Source organism: Haemorhous mexicanus, chromosome 4 (assembly GCF_027477595.1).
Source record: "Haemorhous mexicanus isolate bHaeMex1 chromosome 4, bHaeMex1.pri, whole genome shotgun sequence".
NCBI classification, from domain to species: Eukaryota; Metazoa; Chordata; class Aves; order Passeriformes; family Fringillidae; genus Haemorhous; species Haemorhous mexicanus.
This window is the reverse complement of record NC_082344.1, coordinates 49,869,052-49,891,399: the sequence shown is the minus strand read 5'-3', so window position 1 is coordinate 49,891,399 and position 22,348 is coordinate 49,869,052. Positions and strand designations below refer to the sequence as shown.

Sequence of the window (22,348 nt, the reverse complement as noted above, 5' to 3'; positions counted from 1 at the left end):
ATAAAACAAAGCTTATATGGATTTAATAATGGCTTTTAAAGGTGAGCTCCACTGTTTAAATACAACATTCTTCTCTGAAGTTACCTGACTGCTCAGAGATGATCTTCTTTGTGCAGTCTTTTCATGACCAGGTAAGCCTTGCCTTGGAGGAGTGCTAGTGTCCACTGTCATTTTAGTTGGTGTTGCTGAAAATGTTGAGAGTTAGAACAGAAAGAAACATCTTAATTGTTATCTCAGTTCTTCAATGCAATAATCTAATTACAGGAAGCTTTTAATAAATTTAAAAAAACTGTAAAGGCTTGAACTCTATTTTTTCCCCCTGACTATCCACCAGTAGAGTGCAATCTGATGGACTGAAAACTGTAGTGTCTAAAACTAGTGTCTAAAACTGTACTCTAGAAGTAAAAGTCTTTTTCAGAGTAGTCTGCAGATCTCTGAACCATCAGAAAGGGTATTTAAACCTGAACACTTCTCATAAAATGATTATTAACTGCCAAGTTATGCATTTAATAAAATTAAGTAGAGAAAGCCCTCGTAAGGAAAGCAATTCTGTTTTCAATAGTTGGTACTTACATGAATGATCCGATACTGCAGTATGTGAAGATTTTCTTGAACTCCTGGAGGAAGCAGAAGGTGTGGGGCTGGTATCAAACCTTTCCAGTGCTTCTTTGAGACTCACTGTGTTTATGTGATTGTCAGACCCAGAGTCCTGACTCTGAAGAGACACACATAAACAACAATTATTTATCTAATCCAGCACACAATGCATACTTCTGTTAGAAAATATCTCAGACCTTTTTGCTTCTAATCAACCCCCTTACACAGGTGACCATGCAGAAGTAGTGGCCTGTTTGATGGCTGTAAGCTGTTTCCATTTGAGACATTTATACTTGGAAACCAAAGCTATATAAACCTAGAAACCAAAATGCATGCAGACTTAGGCCAGAAACTGACTATTGAGCTGAGCTCCTTCTGTGGCCACTCATTTCACTCTCAAATACAGTGTAATGAGTGAACTGCTTCTTCTTTTGAGAAAGGATGAGTTTGTTCCATTAGGAGCACTGACAGATGAAACTTGTAAAACTGCCAAAGGAAAACATCCCTGAACAGTCAGACTAAAACATGTCAGATCATATCCACAAGCTGGTAAGACTCATTGAGCTTCTAAGGACATTAATTCAAAATAAATTTTGTATACTTTTAGTAAGTTAGACAAAGTCACACAATTAAACAGCTTCTACTTTCCTATTGTGAATTCCTTCTTGGTGTGTTGACCTTGGTTTTTCAGACTATAGATACTTCCAGTAAGGGAGACCATTTATTTAGGAATCTAACACTGCAGAAATCAGATCTTAATAAAAAGTTATGGGTGTTATTACTGTTATAACTACATGCACATTAATTCCTGAAAAGATAAGGGTGTTATAGGCAGAATTAAACAATCTTTCTAGACTTCTTTGATAATTTTCAATAGTCACATTATTTAGAAATCAAATAATTACTTTATTTGGGGACAAAACACTTTTTGCTGCTGTATATTTACTTGCATATTATTTTTAGTATGTGGTGATGTAAAATAAAATTGTATAAAATACTCACTTTATCTGCTGTTATCTCTGGGAGTGATTCCTCAATACCAAGTTCTCGTCGTCTTTCTGCTCTAACTTCTGCGTAACTAGAAGAAAAACCAAAGATGACCACTATATCATAGGATGATTTTAAAAATACACCTCCAAAGACCAAACTCCTCAAACCCATGTTGCTTATAAAGTATCTCAAGAAATTTTCCAATGATTCTTCTCACTGCTATAATTTCTCTACCTCCAAAACACCATCAAGATAGCTCCCACACCAGTAGGATTACTTTAAAAAGTAACCTACCTTACAACAGTGTGCGTACAGACAATAAACTCTGGCCTGGAATTCCACTGGTGATACGTGATATAGTAATGAGTTTGCAGCCAAATCCATTGTTGTCCCTTTGTAAGGAATCTGTAGTAACATGACTTCCCTTTCCCATACTGCATTACTATAAAAATGAAGAATAAAGTTTACTGTTTTGCCAGGTTGTAAATACTCCAATAACATTAAAAGAACGTTATTTCCCAGGTTCATATAGCCCAAACCCATGTCTAAATCCAGTACTAAGACAATGACCAAGAACAGGTTCAAAAATTTTCCACCAGCTTTTGCACTTATTCAACATTATAAAGCCCTTTAAATGCCATTGGAAGAATTGGAAAAGTATTAGTCATAGAGCTGTGCACTCCAATTTACCACCATGAAACCCCAGAATTGTAAGCTAAAGTTAAATCTGTTTTGTAGTTCTGTATCAAAAGAAAAAAGATATGGAACAGCAGTATAATAATGTTAAATGAATGGGAGTAAAGACACTTCACTCAAAGCATCACAAAATTTCACCAGAACAGTTGATCAATTTAACAAACTTGCTCGTTTTAGTGACTTAGTTGTACTCACAATGCTCATGACATTTTGCCAGATTATCTAGATCATCCACATGATAATAATCATAGCCTGATGTTCCCAAAACTTCAAATGGAAGATAACCTATTATTGGAGGTGCCCTAATTAATAAAAAAAAATCAATGTTATTTTCACACACATGAAGGAATCTTTAACAAATCAGAATTAATTATATAAACTTTCTTGTTTACAGTATATGCTCCAAAGAAAATTAAAATTTAAACCCAACACAAGCTATGTGTAGTTCATGCAGATTAGTGAACTCCAAATACTACAGCCACCACTGTGATTCAGCTGCTATTGCTACTACACAGAAGGAACTGCACCTGTGATCCAAGAATAGGAACTTCCATTCCAAGCTGTGTCTAGACGTGAACTCTTCGTTGGGTTCTTCAACAGTGCACATTTCCTAAAAAGGAAAAAAATAACAATCTCTTAAAACTGCTCTATTCTAGTACCTAAGCTCTTTCAAAATTCAGACATAACCTAAAGTTAGTAGATAATTCCACAATAGTTATAATGTTATTTTTAGACAGCTCCATTAGCTTCATTGGTTCTGCTTGTCTAGACGCACAGTACTGAGGTAAAATCTAATCTGAATCTAATCTCAACTGTGCCAAACTGATGCTTGGTTGATTTAAATGGACTAACCATGTCATGAGATTAAACTCAAATGCAATATCTACAAACACAGTAGTACAAGCAGAAATCCATAGTTCCTGCAGTAATGCTTTTAAATTGTAATACAAAAGAAGAGATGAAACATTCCCACCAGTCTGATTATAGCCTGTGTTTATAATGAGTAAAACCCAACATCATTAAGATGGTCACATTACTCTGAATTTAGGAACATGATTCTTCCCTTTAGTGAACACAAAGTACTCTAAATCTCTTTGAGTGCACAGACATGTACTACAAATAACACACTATTCTTATGTTTAGATCTCACGAAAAGTAAGAGAATGGCTGTATTTCCATTACAACAGAATCTTAAGGTATTCTGCATGTAATTCTGAATGTATTCCACTCAAATAGAGCATGTCGGCCAACTTCTACTGTGCCCTTCCAGAAAGGTAAAGATGCCCCACTGAGTATTGTGCCTCATGCAGAGACAGTCCCAACACCATGTACCCCAAGCCAGCCAATGCATTTGCAAAAACTCCTCTAGTACTGCCTTACAAGAAGGAAGATGGATGATGGAATACATGCACACAAATACACCTCTCAAAGAATTACATTAAAATTAAGAGATAAGTAAATCTTTCTTTTTTGTACACCTGCACACATCTGTCATTTGTAGGAGTTTGCAATGGCTTTCCCAGTGCCAGGAGCACACTGGAATCTACTGATGATCAGGTACAAGAGTCTCCTAAAGACTGCAATGTGGAAGCTGCTGCTACACTGGCATAATACTCATAACAAGTGTGGACAGATGAGCAGACTGCTGCCCTGCAAACATCTGTAACTAAAGTAGTCCTGCAGAAAAATACAGTAGAAGAACAACAGAGAGACCACCTTTCTTTTCATTCTTTCAGGTTATAATCCAAAGAGTTTAATTGCATACTTTGCAATTCTTTAAATAGATCTAGGTTTTCTTTCTATAAAAGGAAAAAGTGACCATACCTAGGTAATGTTTCTTCCTCACATTCATCACTGTAAAATCTAAAGACAATGTCTTAGAAAATGATGGAACAATGGATAAATTAAATGGAGGCAATGAACTTAACTCTGGGCACAAATTTATGACTGATGTAAACTCCAGTCAGCAAGATTTAAGCTTCAAACCTGAAACTAGCCCTAGAACCCAAAGCTCATCTACCTTTCTAAAATTACAGCATTTAATAAAGCACCATTCAAAGTAAGAGAAATGACAGAGCAAGAGTATATCCTTGAGATATACTTTTGATTTGTTGCTTCTTTTGATCTAAGTATTTTGGCACAACTCAAAACAAAAGTAAAAAATCACTGAAGTGCAGGCAGTAAAACCACATAAAAACATAATGGTTAGAGAGGAAATGGCAGCAGGTTAGTATCCAATTACTCAATGCATTTATATTAATGATTTGCAGATATTCCACTGTAAAATACCCCTGGGCAGAAGCCAGCTTGTTCAACAAGGCGTCTTGTTGAAGTTGTCAACAAGGCATCTAGAAAAGAAAGGACTTTCATTTGTAACAAAAAGTATTCTGGTAAAATCCTTTTGGCTGGATTGATAAGATGCAATCATCAACTAGCCAAAATGCAAGACAAATGTTTTAAATACAAATTGGTGTACAACCAAATGCCTTCACAAGGCAGCAAAATTTGTGAGATGTTTTGTTGCAGAAGTGGTAGAGTCATATGCATAAAATAAAAACATCCACTTTAAAGGTGCAAAAAGCATTGCATATCCTGAGAAATGACATTTGAGGAAAAAAATTCTGGAACCATATGCCAACTGAAAGAAAGAGAATAAGTGACAGATGAGCAGGAATGTTCTACCTTAAATAAGACAAGTACTGAAACACACATCTCCTTACTGGCTGCATCACACATTTGTTAGTGAAGTTACTGGGATCATAAAATTCCTGACAAAAACTAATTTGAAGAAGTCTAGTCAATGCTAGCCTCAATAGTAAAAGAAGATATCAAGTCTTTAATGTAAGTCTTCTTCAAAAGATTTTCCAAATAAACAGCATCAGCTGAAAGTCTCAGGAGCATCTTAAAAAATTTGTAACATGGAAGCTTCCTTAGGCACTAAGGGCTCAGAGGTTCAAGTACAGGAATGAAACTTTGGCCAGAGAATAATCTGTAAGACTTTAGCCAGCAGGAGACTGAGACACTTGAAGATCATAAATGGATATTCCTCAGCTTCCAGAAGTAGGAAACATAGAAGTTTTACTATGAACTGTCAGACTTTAAAAGACAAAAGTAATTGCAAATGTCAGGCTGGTCTTTTTTTCTACAATTATTTCATTAATCAAAAATCCCACATATAACATCTCCAACAACTGTAGGCATAACAGGAAGAATATTTTTTAAACCTGCACGGGAAGAAAAGTGTCACATGAAAGATTTCCATAGCTTCAGAAAAAATAAGCTTTCTCTGGCACAGAGTCCAAAGAGACAAAATTCCTATACAGCCTGACAGAACTGAAGACGTTTATATGATTTCTCCACAGGCTCCCTACTATGCTTTTGAAGTGCAAAGTACATAAACCACGTCTTCAGAAGCTACCACCAATAGTCTTCAGCTTAAGACATCAGTGCTTTAAACTTAAGAGGCAGAATGTTTAAATGTTAAGAGTTCTTGTACTGCAGACAGTAATCTAACATCAGGCCACATACATTTCATGGCATTACTTTACAGATGAATTGCAAAAACAAACATTACATAGCAGACTATCCTGAACCTTGATTCATGCATTTGTATGAAACATATAACTGAAATCACAATCACAGACTATACTGTACTCTATCCTGAGTATTTATTTTGACTGGTTTTCAAGAGAAACAGGATTACACGTACTGAACTACAAGTATCACATGCATTCAATTCTAAACTTGGAAAAGCAACTTCACATTGTACATAAGCAGCTATGCAAAATGGTAGGTTTAAACTACTGAGTTTCTGAATAACTGCACATAAAACAAAAGATTTCTATTACCCTAAACCCAACTCTTCATTACTGACAAGTAATGTAAGCTTTCATTAAGCCCTCTGAGATTTACTTGTGTCAAACTGCACAAAGAACACCAGCAACAAAAAATTCATATCCAAGTTTCAACTAAAAATCAATCATTTCTCCAGTGAAAGTGGAATCTCAATGTAATCTTTTATATTGTTTAAATTCATCCTGCTAAATTACATTCCTGTGGACTTAGAAATTTATTTCTTGCATATTTCTCTTTTATGTTACTATTTAAAATGAGTATTCACCACGACTTTGTTTGATACTTTGCATAAAACTTAATCTATTTGAAGTAAGAAACAGACATTTCCGTTTCATATAATAGAATTTCTTATGGTTTTCATGAATATTTTTAATTCATGTTGTGTTCACTCTCTCTGAAGTTTTCCCATTCAGGGTCCATTTAAGAATGATATAAAATGATCCATTTGTACATACCTTGATAAATTGAGGTGTAGCTAATCTAACTGTGGCTACAAAGCAAACTTTCTCTTCATATGAAGGCCGGTGTGATCTCTGAATAGTTCCTTCAAAACCATTGTGCGCTGAGTTGGGAACTGAGGGCAGACAGAGGAGATGACAACACACATGACAATATAAGTATGGAGGAAAATGGCAGCAATATCAGAAGATAAGTGGCCCAATATTTATCTGTGGTTTGCTTGTAACTTAACAGGCATTAAGAAAAATGCTCCATATCTAGACTTATATGCACAGGAATAGTACCACAGCAGTAGGAGTAGTTACATAGTAGTAATGGGAACATGACCATCTAGTAACTTTCCCAAAGAACTAGAACTACTGCTAATATGATATTATTGCTGACAAAGCATTTTTAAGTAACTAGTAATAGTTCTAATCTTTGCTAACTGGTAAAAATCACTGGATTATACTTTCTTCAAAAATATCTTTATTTTTTGGCTATTATTTTCTTTTGAACTCTGAGGTAAGTATTTATTTTCTAGACTTTCCATCACATTTAAGAACACATGCTGACAACATAGCGAGTAACAGAAGAATCAAAGGCACAATTATGGAAGTGAAAGAATCAGGATACTGAGCTGGGAACAAATTCCACTTACTGAATCATAGAGATGGAATCAGAAGGCTGCGAATGATGGACTAGACCTCAAAACAGAGCAACCTTATCTTTCATTTCCAGCAGTTACCAATTTAGTTTATATTTACTAAGGTCTAGAGATGGTGATTTCAAATCACTGTGAGGCTTTTCAAAGCCCGACTGGTTTTAATTCAGCTCTAGATTAGAACTCCTACTGAAGTTTCTTCATGCAATTTCATCTTACAGCTCCTTGCTCTTTCCATCAGAAAGAAAACAGGCAGTTTCTTTTATTTTTATCTTAGCCTTCGTCCTTTGTTCTTCAGAGTTTAACTTGCATTGTGATAAGTGTGTAGTGGGATTATTTCATGTGATTTAGACTGTATTTTAGAAAGGCTCTTGCATTTTCTCAGCTGGGTGGCTGGTCAAGGTGATTTGGTCAAGGTGATTTGGTCTTCACTTTACATTCCACATTTCCTAAAGGACTGCCATGTAGCTGGTTGCAACCATTCCTGTTTGTATAGTTTGATATTCCTAAATGTAGTAACTTGCATTATTTCTTAGTCAATTTTTCTGGGTTTTTAGCCCAAATTAATTTTTTTTCCTAAATTTGGAGATGAATTCTCCTGTTGTTTTTGGTGGATTACTTCAGAACTGCAAACTATGTTCCATTGTTCATAACATTACTGAAAATAGTGATCAAATTCAGAAGCTGTCAATTAAAATTGCACTTTGATGGTGAACACTGGTAACCTTTCCAATCAGTTCCTGCAGCTACCCTCTAGCAATTTCAATTAATGTGTGCTTCCCTTACATGTCTGTGAGAAGAGAATATGATAACAAAAACATATCTTAAAAGTCCATCACTTGTTTGTGCTTTATCCTCTTATCCACACAGTGTGCTACTCTTTGGTAGAGGAAGCTGAACTGATTTGATGCTATTTCTACCTGAAAAATCCACAGTGATTGCCATTCAATTCCCTGCTACCTTCCTGAAACTCATATATAGTTTCATTCTTTTTTCCAGAGTATTTCCAAATATTGAATTGCAACCAATAGGTCTGCAGTTTCCCAACTCCTCATTCCAGGACTAGCATGATATTTGGCCTTTTCAGGACTGTTTCTTGTCTCTCCTATAATATTACATAACTGCATTTGCATTAAGACTCAACCTCTTCTCATTCTGTGAGAGAAACACTGGTATCAGATAAAAAAACCCACTGATTTATTTACAACATACTGATTTTCATAATACTTTTGGGTGAGCTTTCTAAGAATCTACTACTGACCACACTGCAGAACCCACTTTGGACAAATAAACAGGCTTCTCAAGTAAAGTCAGCACAACCTGGCCAAACAGATTAGAGATGCAGCACAGAGAAAGAATATTATACATAACTAATAAAAATAATTTCAGTGGAAGGGAGTAGGACTCAACGTGGAAAACTGTAGGGCCCACCCACCCATAGGACTCAATGTGGAAAACTGTAGGGCCCACCCACCCAAGGGCCCACCCACCCACCTGAGCAGTAATTCCTTCACGTGAAGCACAGAACTGAAATGGGGGAAAAACCTACATTTTCCGTCCTAGTTGCCAGTGTAATGTGAACTGCAGGTACTCAGCACCACTAATCTTCAAGTTAGTCACCTGCTTAAATATGGCTTATGCTGAACTAAATTCAGATTCTTTATGTTAAAGCATTTGCTTAAATTTCTCTTACCTTCTTTTAAACAATGTTTTACAGAATGCTAGTTTTCTTTAATTTAAAGCATTAAGCACAATTACTACATTTTGCATTCAAATACACAGACCTGTAATACGTGATAGGCAGTTTTTCTTCTTTTCCATGACACCAATATAGAAGTGACAAAACTGCTTCAAGATCTTCTTTTGATAGGGTGATTTCAGTTCACCTACATTCTGCACCATGGTCCTAAGCCAGTTTAGCTGTGGAGCTGCCTACGTATTCCATTCCAACACTGCTGAAATTACTTACCATGATTCAAACACTTGAAATTTCCTATAAATTTTACATATTCATATGTAGGTTGCTCTTTTGGATCTATTGTTCCTCGCAGCATATGGCAACAGAATTCTAGCTGATTTTTTGCTAGAAAAAAAATAGACAAAGTAATAGGCTATATGCTTGATCAAGCACACATGCAACATGAAATGGAATGCAGGAATAATTAAGCTGTATACAATTGAGATACTGTAACTGTAGTGATTACAGCTAACTACAGCGATGCCTTGGAGTGGCTACCTAGAACAGGCTACACAAGAAAAAAAGAATAAAGTAGGTACTTTTTAAAGGCCTTCAAACAGGTACACCTTGAGCAGTCAGAAGCCTTCCAGAGGATATACCCAAGATGGGCAATGGTCATGAGTTTTTCAGACATATACACATTTGGTCCATTTCCGTATCAGGGGTTAATCCTCCAATTACAGTTTCAGGTAATGAAGTCATATACCCCCAGTTTGCTCCCCTCTCCCCCCAGTTCACTTTTCTTTACGATTTTCGGGGCCTGAGGCTGTAGGATGTTCCTGAAACTCAGGCCTAGAGGGACTGTTTTGTCTGACCAACACTTTATATGGAGTTTAGAGTTATGCACTAGTGCAGTACAGGATTTGAAAAATATAAAGGGTAAAACCATAAGGCATCAACAGCATCTGTTTTTAACCAGCACGACAGTAACTAACCTAAAGAACTCCTTCAAATTTTGTGCACAAAGGCCTTGAATATTAGCGACATGAAAACCTCTGAGAACTAGAGCTGTATTAAAGAAAATGCCCTGAACTTAAGTTCACTAAAGCACATGCTCCCAAACTCCATTAGGCTGCTATGTATTTATACTTGCCAACTGCTAAAACTGTCTAAATAGAAGGCCTATAAACAATATGAACATTTCTGACACACAGGAAATTTATAGGCAACATAACTTAGAAAATTCTACTCTAGAGCAGGGGTGACACCAAGTAACACTTCTGTCCTTCAGGGCTGAGGTATATGTGTCTGCTTAAATTACACAGGAAAAACTGATCCTGTATCATTCCAAGTAGACAGTTTTAACATAACCACTGTACTGGTTTTATCTGGGATAGGGTTAATTTTCTCCATAGCAGCTCACATGGTGCCCTGTTTTGGATTTTGACTACAATAGTGCTGCTAAGACAGGAATGTGTCTGTTACTGCTCAGCAGCACTTCCACAGAGAAGGCAAAGGCTTTCTCTTTATCTCACTCTGCTCTGCTGGTGGGGAGGCTGGAGGTACACCAGCAGCTGGGAGGGGACACAGCAGGGAGAGCTGAACTAAGGGATACTCCATACTGTATGGCACTGTGCTCAGCAATAAAAGCTGGGGAAAGGAAGAAGGGGGAGACATCTGGGTTTATGGCATTTGTCTTCCCAAGTAATCATCATACATGACATAGCCCTCCTTTCCTGGAGGTTTCTGAACAACTGCCTACTGACCAGATGGAGCAAACGAATTCCTTATTTTGCTTTGCTTGTGCAGACAGCTTTTGACTTCACCTGTTAATCTGCCTTTATCACAACCCACATGTTTGCTCACTTTTACTCTTCTGATTCTTTGCCCATCCAATTCAGAGGAGTGAGTGAGTGGCTGTGTGGGGCTGAGCTGCCTACAGGGGTTAGCCAAAAATAACTACTTACATTTTAAGTATTCCGGTGTCAAGGAATCACTTTCCAGCAGATGAGAAGACAGTATTTTATAAATTTCTGAATGTTCCCCCTCTGGGATAAAATTAAATACACTCTGATCCACAAGATCAGACTGAAAGAAAAATATTTAGTAAGCATTAATTCAAGATGCACAATGTCACAAAGCCTACTATTTTAATGCAAAACAATGCCACAGTTCATTACTGACTCAACAAAGCCACCTGCTGGAATACATATTAGTACTTTCCAAGAAAAAAACCTCACTCTGATATGCCTGCCTCATGGGGAGTGGTAAATGAATTCCTTACTTTGATTCACTTGCATACATGGCTTTTGCTGTACCTATTAAACTGTCTTTACCTCAACCCATGAGTTTTCTCACTTTTACCCTTCCAATTGCCTCCCCCATCCCACTGAGGGGTGATGAATGAGCTGCTGGGTGAGGATGAGTTGCCAGTTGCTGCATTTTATAATCAGTTCCACGGTTATGGACACAAAACTGCAAACAGCAGGGATGGATGCAGCAAACCTGAACATCTATTACATGCATAAATGCATTTGGATAAGTATTCAAAAAAGAGGAATCATAAAATGTATGTTTAGAATTCATAAATCACACCTAAAAACCAGAAACAAACATGCCTCTAAGAACCTGGCAAATTCTACTAAAAGGAAAAATTAAAATCACAATTACCTGCATGTTTTTAAAAATTCTCAGACTGTTATCATGCATACCTTAAGAGAAGTTATTTTGTCTCTAACCACAGTCCGACAACTGGCCTTTAAAGAGAATCTGTCCTTCTCTTCTAGAAAAGCACTCAATTTAACTCCTCAATTGCTTGCAGTAATTAATTTGCCTCACTTCAGAGTAACATTATTCAAAGGTAATTTTAAAAACTAGAATGTTACATGTACCAGTGAGCAATATCACCCAGATTAAAGATAAGTGAATATGATAAACCCAAAAGTATACACTGAACTTAAAAAGCAGAACCAGCAGCAATGTATTTATCAGAGTGCTTTTTCAAGAAAGAAGTAAAAAGCAGTTTAAAAAATTTCAATTATTTAGATCTTTCATAACACTCTTCTGACTCATGTAGAGGCTGTGAACTCTAAAGGGTCTCCTGCAATCAACTGTGTTACTTCAGTTACAGTGAAACTGATGCTAGGCACTTCATAATCCTTTCTAACACAGAGCTGACTGCATTCTGCATTTCCAAAGGAAATGTTTAATATAGGAGACAGACCAGTAGGAAGCAGTTGTGCTGAAGAAAAACCAGAAACATTAAAACAAAGCATACATCTGTCCTACAATGCCAAAAATGCCAACAATTAATTAGTGCTGATATCAGAACACCAATCAACCACAGACAAACTGATGTTACTGAAAGCAATTTGTTACTTACTGGCAAATGTTCAAGTAAGGGAGTTACACTTTCAGACACATATATTATATTTCCATCTGTCATAATTGCTAAAAAAAAACCATCAAGAGCCTGAAATTAAACATAATGGGCAGTTAAATAAAAAAGAAACAGAGCATACTAAAAATTTTAAGCTATATTCAATACAGAAAAAAATACAGACCAATTTTACTTTAGTTTATTACAGAAATGGGAATGTAAAAATCCTTAATCTTATTTTTATACTGAAAGCATTACAATTTCCTTACTGTTCTGTTGTTAAATAATCTGTGGTTTCAGAAGCAAGTACATATATAGACAGCCACTGTTTTCCCCAACTCCCACTCTGCCTGCCTGTTATTTTTAATTCTGTCACCATTTTAGACATCAGAAAGCTCATAAAAATGAGCTAGAGACAAAAGCAAGAAGATGTGGGAAAACTATGAGAAGAACAAGTAAAACAGCCAGCAAAATCAATGAATTTTAGTATCTAAAATCTCAATATTCCCAATCTCAAAGAAAGAAGCTTGCAGTGAGATTTTATAGAAAACTCGTGAGATACAGTTCTGACTGCCTTATCTTCTACTGAACTCACATTTCTTTCCTCTGAATACAACACGTTTCAGTTGAAAATTACTAACAAAAGCAAGACAACTATATTTCTAAACAGGAAATTTTAAAGCCTACATCTTCAAAAAAAAACTCTTGTATTAGCGGATTTTTAAAAAAAAATTTTAATACCAAATCCCAGAACTTTTTTTGTATCTATGCATCAAAGCAAAGGTTTAACTATGGAATGAAAATAAAAAAGTTTTTGTTAATTTGTAATCTTTTTCATTTAACTATTAATTAATTGTTTCTAACAATTAAATTTCTTCTAACAAGATATAAATGACTTATGCTCATTTTTAATGAAAAAATAGCTTAAAGTTTCTTCCTGTAGTTTTTTAACTAACCATGTAATCTTCAGCAAAGTAATGCTCTCACACAAGTTTTGGAAAGCATAGCAAGTAAAGAAATTAAAACACTTACTGCTCACAAGTTACATGGATATGTTATGCCTTTTTCATAATTAGGATTTTTAACTTATGCTTAGTAATTCTTTCTCTAGTACCTTCCTTATGTTGATAACTTAAAATATCCACTTGGACAGTAAACACCTTCATTTATGGACTTGCTCTGTTACTATGTTTATTTAACTGAAAATGTAGTTCAAAGAAAATCTGCTTTTCTGAAACAAAATTCTGAAACTCTGAATACATAGGAATTTTAAGGGCTTATCTTCACAGAAACTTATAGTTACAAGCCAAATATGAGAATAAAAAGGTATGTCATCAAACTGAAAAAATCTCTCAATGGAATGACTCCTGGTGAGGAATTATTCTACTCCCAGAAAACCAGAAATAATATACCTCTAACATTAACTGTGTGAATTCTTCATTACTAAGGAATGTTGGTTTCCAGTCCTGTCGAATTTCACTGGCATCTGATTGTGCAGTAATTTCTACAATCAAACACATACACAGTGTAAAGATTAATACTTCCAAAAGCCATTTTTTCCCCCTAAACTACATATACACAGTTAAGAAAAAGCAGAAAGTTCTATAGTCTCCGCTGTTGTTCATTCATTACATATAGATATGGCTCCTTAAAAAGAAAATAAATTTCTTCTCCCAAGTCATATATTAATTTGTTTTCTCCTTCCTTCAACCAGTTTGTGCTACAGTCCTGCCGGGCTTCAATGTAATACTGAAGTAATGGACTTTGATAATGAAAAAACACTACACTTTCTTCTGAGACTGTAATAAAATGGTTTTTTAAGAGCGTTGTTTATGAAGGTTTAGAAAGCCAAAATTCCTGATCTGTTTATGTAATTTAAATGGCTAATGCTCAAGTATCTTGGCAAATCCTTGTCATTCTAACCCTTGCAAAAAAAAAAAAATTGTCATTGTCCTTTCTCTTCTTCCTGCTCTTTTCTGGTTACACTTAAAAAAGAGTAGTTTTTCAACCAAGATTGTTAAGTGCTGTATGACAGACACAACTCTAGAATTCCTGCCTGTTACAAACACCCAGATGAATTTGGACATAGTTGTAGAGATTAAGTAGAGATTTCTGAAGGAGTTGAGAAATATATAGATTAACTTCCATATACAGGTGAGAGAATCAACAGCTGCTAAGCAAAGCCTGACCCTGGGCTCTGAAAGTGATGCTTCCTTATCAACTAATAACTGAAACAACAAGAAGCGAGACCTCACAGTGCTTCAGTTTTGATGACTAACTAGGGCATCACAGAAGTGCTAATTTTAAGAACAATCTTGGACAAGCAATTAAGTATTCAGACAAATCAAAAGAACAAAACCAATTCTTTAAGGTTTTTAATTTTTAAAGGACAAATCTGCACAAAGATCCTAAGCTAGAGTTTTAGTTAAGGTGGTTTAACAAGCCAGAAAACCTGAAATTGAGTTAAAATATGCGAAGGGCTGGAGCAGTTTGTAATTTTGTTTACCACACTGAAGGGGGAAAACTTTACAAAAGAGCTTTAGACTTAACTAAAAGAACAGCAAACAACAGCAACGTCATGCAAGAAACTGGCCAAAAGCAGAAGGCTGCAAGAAGAGGTGAAAAAAACAACAAATAAGACTTTCCAATTATCAGATCTCACAAAAATATAAATTAATCAGGCTCTTCCAAATGCTAGCACAAGGCAGAAAGAGTGGGCTGGAGCATAAATAAAACCTACATACAACCCCAAATGTAGCTTTTCAGTCAGCACAAAGATACTGAACACTGAAGGGCAAGTCAAAGGACACAAAAATGAAAAGCTCTGCCACCAAAGTGGAGGCAAAATTCCAGGAACTTAGTGCATTCATTCCACAGAACACAGATAATCTTCACTTTAAACTGGGAAAGTCTGATTCACTGGCTCATTCTGGCCCTTATAACCATACTACCTCACAATCAAAAAGACTGTCTTTTGAAATAGAATGGATTTATGCTAAATAAAAGCTGAAGTTCATGCCTTTAAGAAACCATTGTGAAATACCACAAGTACAGGTGTTTTTTTACATTTTCCATCATTAGACCAAGTATGACACAGGCAAACAGAGTCGAAGCAACAAAAAGAACCTGCTTCACTTGGTACCCTCAGAGAAATGCCTAGAAATTCTGTCAGAAGGTTGCACTCATAGATAAGTGACAGTAAGGTCATATTCCTGAGCTAGGTAACAGAAAGAGCACAACCAAACTTGTACATTAAACTTTAGTCTTCAAGTTCTGTACCTGAAGTATCTCTACACCAGCACTGAGAATTCACAATAGAAATTGCTAGCCAAGCCAAGATCTGCACCATTTGTCTGTGGGTTGTAGGAGTATCAGTCTACTACCTGCAGCTAAATTCCTCAGTATTTACTAATTTTAAAAAATTTCTTGTTTACTAATTCAAAGAAAGATGACAGGCAGTATTAGTCAAAGAGAAGCTCCCAATGATACAATTTCAGTGTGTTTAGCCTCCCGTATTCTCCCAGTGAGAAACAGAATCCGCACTGGCCAACCACTAATTCAAATAGCTCATTTGGAGCTGGTGCCAGAGTACCCAGCTTGGATAACATGGACATGGTCCAGAAAGAGGCAGAAGCAATGCAGTTAAATCCTGGTGGCTGAACACAGTAGGATTTCACCCTTAAAGCAGCTACTCAGTGCTGAACAATGCATTTATTGCTAGGTCATTCAGCTTTATTGTAATATATCCAAGCACTTCAGAAGATAAAATATTATTCTGAATTTTGCCAACATTTTGTCCAAAAACATTTTAATGTAAAGTACTGCACAGCAATGCTAGTAAGGACTGGTAGCCAGAGCTTTAGGGAACTTAATATGATATGTGCAGTCACACAGAGCTGCATTCTGTCACACCAAGTGAAGGACAGAAGTGCCATGCCTTAAAAGGCAACCATCTCCAGAGCTGCTTTTTGCCCCTTTATTAAAAAATCAAATCTCAGAAAGCACTTTGAAGAAAAAAATATGACCAGTGCTGCTGGCTGGCTGACACACATTTGTTCTGCATTCTACGGTTCGTGACAGGAATCACCAAGATAAAATAATTTTGAAACAGAACTGATTGTCACAAAGTCTTATAACCTAAAGAACTGAACTTAATAAAAGAGGGGCCTTCATACTGCTTTTCTTTTTATTATGAGACACATGTATCTCAGAAAATTAAAACAGCATAATCAATATTTAATCGGAAAGAAAACCCCCAAACCTATGAATTCTCATATGAATTATACCCCCCTCCTTTTTCATTTGAGTTATATTTACAATTTTAATAGCAATATTCATTACATATTTGGTGTTACTGGAAACACAACACTAATGGAAGAGATTTGCTAGGGTGTAGAAAAACATTTCTCATACCTTAAATTGACACACATATTGTTGATAATTACATAACTATTCATCCACTTAATAGCTTTACTTATTTTATAACCTTATAGCTACTTCTTTTAACACTACTGCTTTCTAGCTAGTATGTACTCCAAGAAATTACCCAAGGAAATTATTTAATTAGCATAAGAGTCCATTTTCTTCAGCTTTCATCTTATTTTTGGCAGTGTGAACCACAAGGTGCCATATTAAGAACAAGTGTAGGAGCAGGAACAGAGATTTTTATATATATATAATATCTAACAGCCATACACAAGCATACACTTAGAGGAAGAATTTTTTTCATGACAGAAATAACAACCTGTAACAAACTTCAGTACAACATATCTGGGTATATCCCACCATCAGCTGATGCAAACAGCCCAGAGGAACAAAGCATAGCAAGGATGTTCAAGGATATTGATCGTTTTGACATTTCACATGACCTTTAAAGAACAACACACACACAGACACTCAGTGGCTTATACATCCATGCATACATTTTAAAACTTTAAAAGTTTAGCTAAAAAGTATTTATGGATTTTTCTGGCACTTCTTCCCCGCTAAAAGGAAAAAAAAATGCCCATAGCCCTGGTCTCTAGGCCCCTGTATTTCACTTTCTCTTGTTAAGCAACCAACCCTGAAACATTGCTGGAAACCACAATACCCTATTGCCTTATCACCTTTGTTTAATCGGCGAGTTGTGTAGGCACTTGACATGACAAGAAGAAGCACTAACTTCTCTTGGACTAGCTTTTCACTGATTTATCTTGCTTCATGCCCAGAGAGACAAATCAACTGCTCAATTCAGGCTTATCTAAATAACCAAATAAGCATTTCCAGCAAGTACTTCTAGTCAAACAGATCAGCAGTTTTCCTGTGAAGCAAAACTTTTAACAACTAACACCAATGTCTGTCCAGAACAAAAAACTTTGAGGTTATTTCAAAAATAAATTTTCTCTTTGTCAAACAGATTTCATTGACAGCTATGGGACAGAACAAATAGTACTGGCTTTTATTAAGTATTAGCAGAAAAACAGTTTTCTCTGCTGCCTAGATGATCTTAAGAATATCTTCTTCCAGGAGCACTTCACATCTTTTTGACAAATTCCTTAAAGAAGCTGAACAATTTTAAATATTTTATGTAGTAATTGAGTATCACTTAAAAAATCAAGAATTTATAAGGACGATTATTGTTACCTTTGTGCTTCCGTAAAAAGTCAATGCTCTTCTGCAGCACAGTGGATTTATCCATTTTCCGAGCATTACCTGGAAGCATGGAACCCAACTCTTTGATAAGTACATTAAACTGATCTCGACGTTTCTTTTCGGACTTGTTTCTAGACACTCTGAAAAGCAAATCAGAAAATGTTTTATAAAAATGATGAGACTTTCTTATAAGCTGCATACTATTTCCAGGTTCCTGAAGCAAACAGCCCCTTAAGAATTTCTGCTGTGATAACTGTCACAAAACTCCTACTCCATATCTCAGACAACATTTTTGAAGAATGGCTTCCTCCTCAAGGAACAGTGCAGCGAAGCCTTTGGAATAAAGTATCCTTTTACAAAACACAAATAACTGAACCACAATTATAAATATACAATATATCTGAAAAATCACAGTAGAAGATATGCTGTTGAAAAATACATTTATTTCTAAGAGTAATCATTTTACTGCTTAGAAATCACACTGATAAGTTAAAGCGTACACGTATAGGACCTTTCTTAGCTTTAAGTAACTTCGAAATTTACCTTTTTGCTTTATCTTTGTCATCTTCTTCCACCAGCCCATCAAAAATGCTTCCATCATTTCTGAAAGAAACAAAAAGAAATAAATGTTGGAGTGGAAATTCCTCTCTAAACTTTAAAGTCCAATCACAAAGAAGGAGGAAGGGGAAAGAGCTGACTATTCACCATCATCATCATCTCCATTACATCAAGAAAGCAACTGTTTTACTGTGATGTCTCACAAGGACCATCATCAGTAACCTGAAGCTAAGTCTTCTATATTCTGCTTACATTTACTAAAGAAAAAGCAAAAAACCCTTCTATTTCTGACACAACTGTTTCTCAAAAGAACTTACAGCCCTATACAAACACTTAATTGAACAATACTTAAATTTGATTTCCTATCTTCTTGATTACTTGCGTTACCTTACCCTTTTGAAAACATGGGAGAGGACACGTGATTTATTTCTATTCCAATTACTGAAAATGTATTGTTCTTAAATTCTGAAATACTATTAATGGAAGAGTCCTAAGGAATATGCTATACTTCATCCACATATTTAATTTCATAAATACTCAATTAATATCAAGCAGTAACTATTCATTATATTTTCTTCCTCAATAACTATCACATAACTTTCTTAGCTTGACAACTGTCCATCTACTGCTAAAGAGGTGTTAAAATACCAAAATAAGAATATGTTTTCCATTGAAAATGCCTCAGTATCCTTCATACAATTCCTTTGTTTCACTTCCTTTTGCTTTAAAAGTGAAGTCAAAACTGTTCTTGTGTTTTACAAAAGTGCTGTATAAGGGACTTTCACATGTTATTTCTCTAACTTCTCTCTGCTTTCAGTCTATTTAGTGCTGTCCACACCGACTTCCGTGTCTCTATCCTGGAGTTCTTATCCTAATGTTTCCTTCCCTTAAGCCAAGTAACCCTTCTCCAATGCTTACCTCATCTCTCTGATTTATAAACCATCAGGCAATTTTACTGTACATTATGATAAGCACTGATTGTTAGGAAGTTACTATTTTGTATGCTACTACATAAGCATCAAGCTTTTAGAAACAATTCATATATTTAAAAGGCTGAAGTTTCAGTGAGATGCCACAGAATTTCACTAGAAGAACGGACAAGTTAAACAAGCATTATAGAAGTTTTCCCTTTTGCTTTTATTCTTTGTTATTTGCTTTTATTCTTTTCAATTGTGTTTAACTTGATGTAAATTCAAGTTTCATTTCCCAAAGTCTCAAAAATAGTAATATACAGGATATTAATTACAGGTGTTCACCTAAGCAACTAAGAGAGTGCAGCTCAAGGAATCAAGCAGAAAACATACCTCAGCTATTACTTTTCCCTTGAAATAGGTTAGCAGGTCACTTTACTATCATCTACAGCAACACTAATCATTTAAATGTATTTGCTTTTCTTAATCAAAAACTGAAGTACTAAAAAAATTAAAAGTTCAAGTAAACGTTAAAAATCAGCTCAACTTGCACAGATGTTGTTCCAAGGCTGAAAACAAGTAATGCATTTTAAGATTAACCTCAGGCAATTGAAATCACTATTTCCAGTGACTACAAAATGACACATCTAGCAACTACCAAATTAACTTAGTCAAAAATAACTGATACTTCACTCTTTAATTTTTGCATTCGTTAACCTCTAAATGTATTAACTGTACAAAAAAGACTATTAAAGAAAGAACTGAACAGTAATTCTCCCAAAACTCTCCATATGTATTAAGATACCTGTCTGCAATGGAGCTCATTTTATGGGTGCTTATGGTAAAAAACATAACATATCACACTTTAGTCTTGTGGTAGACATTTGTACGCTTGCCTGTAAGAGAAGAAAAAATATCAAAATGTGACTGAGGGAAAAAAAATGTGTTTGTTGTTAGAGCATACTGACATTTTCATTTGCTCCGAATCCTCCCCTCTCTCTTCCAGCCTTCTGCTCTGCCCTCCTACCTTCTCTAAAGCAGTCTCCATTACCAGCATAACCTGGGTTTTAATATCTCATTTTACATGACAGAGTTCAAGAGAACATTATTAAGGCTACAGTAAATAAGCCTGTACTAAACCAATACAAACCTTTTTATGACTCTGAATTCAGATATAGCTTTTAATTTTTATTTTAACTTTTTCCTGAAGAACCCTCATAAGTTTGAAGGCTGAACAGATGTTAAATACACTTAGCAGTACATTCTATTTAGAAACAGTGCAAACAGAAAGCACTTGGGATATAGTACTTTACAACTATAATTTATTCGTACTGTACTTTTTCTTGAGCTCATTGTTATCATAGACATGTGAAAAGATAACAAGAAGATACCAATTAGAATGAGATCTATGTACTGTGCAAAATTTAATCTGACCATTTCTTAAAGCAGCCACTTAATCATGACGGGAAGTTTTTGGTTTTCCAGATGTGCATTTGACTTTGAGTTAAGAATACAAACAAAATATTGATAGTGAGAGAAGCAATACAACACAGGTTATGAAAAGGCTAAATTTAAATTCAAACATAAAACAACAGAATTAAACATGTTTCTTTCATATGAATAGTCAGCTTTCAGAGGCTGCTCAAATGGAGCATCAGGATTGTAACATTGGCACTAATTAGAGAACAACTGCATGCAGCAAGTTTTTTAAGAGCTGAACTTGTCAATCTTCAGGAATTTTTAGTAGGCTACCAACTTTATAGTAAAAAGGCTATTTATTTCAAAGATGATTATATTAGTCCACTTAGTGACTTGGTATTTTCTGAAAAAGATTTGTTTCTCAGAGTACTAAAAACCAGTGGAACTTGCAGTGTCAATACCACAAGAAATACGGCAGCAAAAGCCTGATGAAGGAACTGAGGAAGAAAGCTTGTGATTCAACCAAACTGTCTCTGCATCTACAACAGCCACATAGTGTGTGGGTTTCCTTCACAGGAATAGCATTTTTCACCACAAAGTTTCATAACTTGAGTGCAGCAGAAAAGTAAATGGGAGAGCTATGCTGCAGCAGAATCTCTTTCAAGGCACATCACAAGGCGTGCTGGTGTTTCTGCTCAAATGCCCCACTTCTTCAATTAGTATGGACCACTTCTGCCTTGCTTTCACCCTCCAAAATTTAGTGCTATGAAGACACACTGGCAGCAAACCACTTCTTCCCTCCAATTCTTCAAAATAACAACTGCACTGGCAATACTGACAAATTAAATTCCCCAAATTAGTTGGCCAAGTAACAGAGTTGTGCCATTTGAAAACCAGTCATAAATGGCATGAAAAAAGTAAATTATGAGGAAGTTGTCTGTTTGAATTTTTGTTAAAAGTGTGTAACAAGCAACAGGTTGCTCAGCAGTAATAGCTGAAGTATTTATACTCCATTACCATGACTGGCATGTAACTAAGTTTACAATCAAGAAAAAAGCTCTAAATTTATTTTCATTTAGATTACATGGCAAGCACTGCTATGCACTTATTACACTTCTAGCCCTGTGCTAATTTTTATACAAAAATGGTAACTAAAATTATAGGGATCAAGAGCAAGATAAAATTCTGTAAGAAAAATTATACACTTCCCCTAATCTGCAAAAGAAAAACACCTGTACAGCCAAATACAGAAAACTTTTACTTGTAACATAACTGACATATTCATTATGCAAAATCAGAATTTAAAAGTCATTATTTTTCACTTTAACAGAGCACTCAATTCCCAGAATTCAACAAAATCATTCATTACAATCTACAGATCCTATATCAGAACCAGCAACCTATATCTCATATCCAAGACAAATAGTTTAAAGTACTGAAAAGTACAGCAAATGCACCTGCAGTACACTGGTTTCTCATCTTTCAAGCTGTGACCCTTCTCTCTTTGCATCTAAATTTGCAAGACACTGAAC

The 22,348-nt window shown here is 35.5% G+C and overlaps 1 protein-coding gene across 12 annotated transcripts in view; it reads right to left on the bottom strand.

The window, feature by feature from the left end:
• Window positions 1–22,348, bottom strand: part of CLOCK (clock circadian regulator) — a 64,976-nt gene that overhangs the window by 12,983 nt on the left and 29,645 nt on the right. For 11 of the 12 annotated variants that reach the window (XM_059844826.1, XM_059844816.1, XM_059844822.1 and 8 more), the window contains 14 exons: window positions 20,203–20,293; window positions 18,472–18,531; window positions 17,920–18,068; window positions 13,710–13,801; window positions 12,301–12,390; window positions 10,886–11,006; window positions 9,210–9,323; window positions 6,594–6,712; window positions 2,811–2,893; window positions 2,479–2,585; window positions 1,882–2,029; window positions 1,600–1,675; window positions 574–715; window positions 85–185 (listed from right to left, as the gene is read on the bottom strand). In XM_059844826.1, the coding sequence (XP_059700809.1) occupies window positions 85–185; window positions 574–715; window positions 1,600–1,675; window positions 1,882–2,029; window positions 2,479–2,585; window positions 2,811–2,893; window positions 6,594–6,712; window positions 9,210–9,323; window positions 10,886–11,006; window positions 12,301–12,390; window positions 13,710–13,801; window positions 17,920–18,068; window positions 18,472–18,531; window positions 20,203–20,249 (1,449 nt within the window). In that variant the 5' untranslated portion in view covers window positions 20,250–20,293. Of the gene's footprint in view, window positions 1–84; window positions 186–573; window positions 716–1,599; window positions 1,676–1,881; window positions 2,030–2,478; window positions 2,586–2,810; window positions 2,894–6,593; window positions 6,713–9,209; window positions 9,324–10,885; window positions 11,007–12,300; window positions 12,391–13,709; window positions 13,802–17,919; window positions 18,069–18,471; window positions 18,532–20,202; window positions 20,294–22,348 lie in introns of those variants that run through there. The other variant, XM_059844827.1, reaches the window with a different exon arrangement.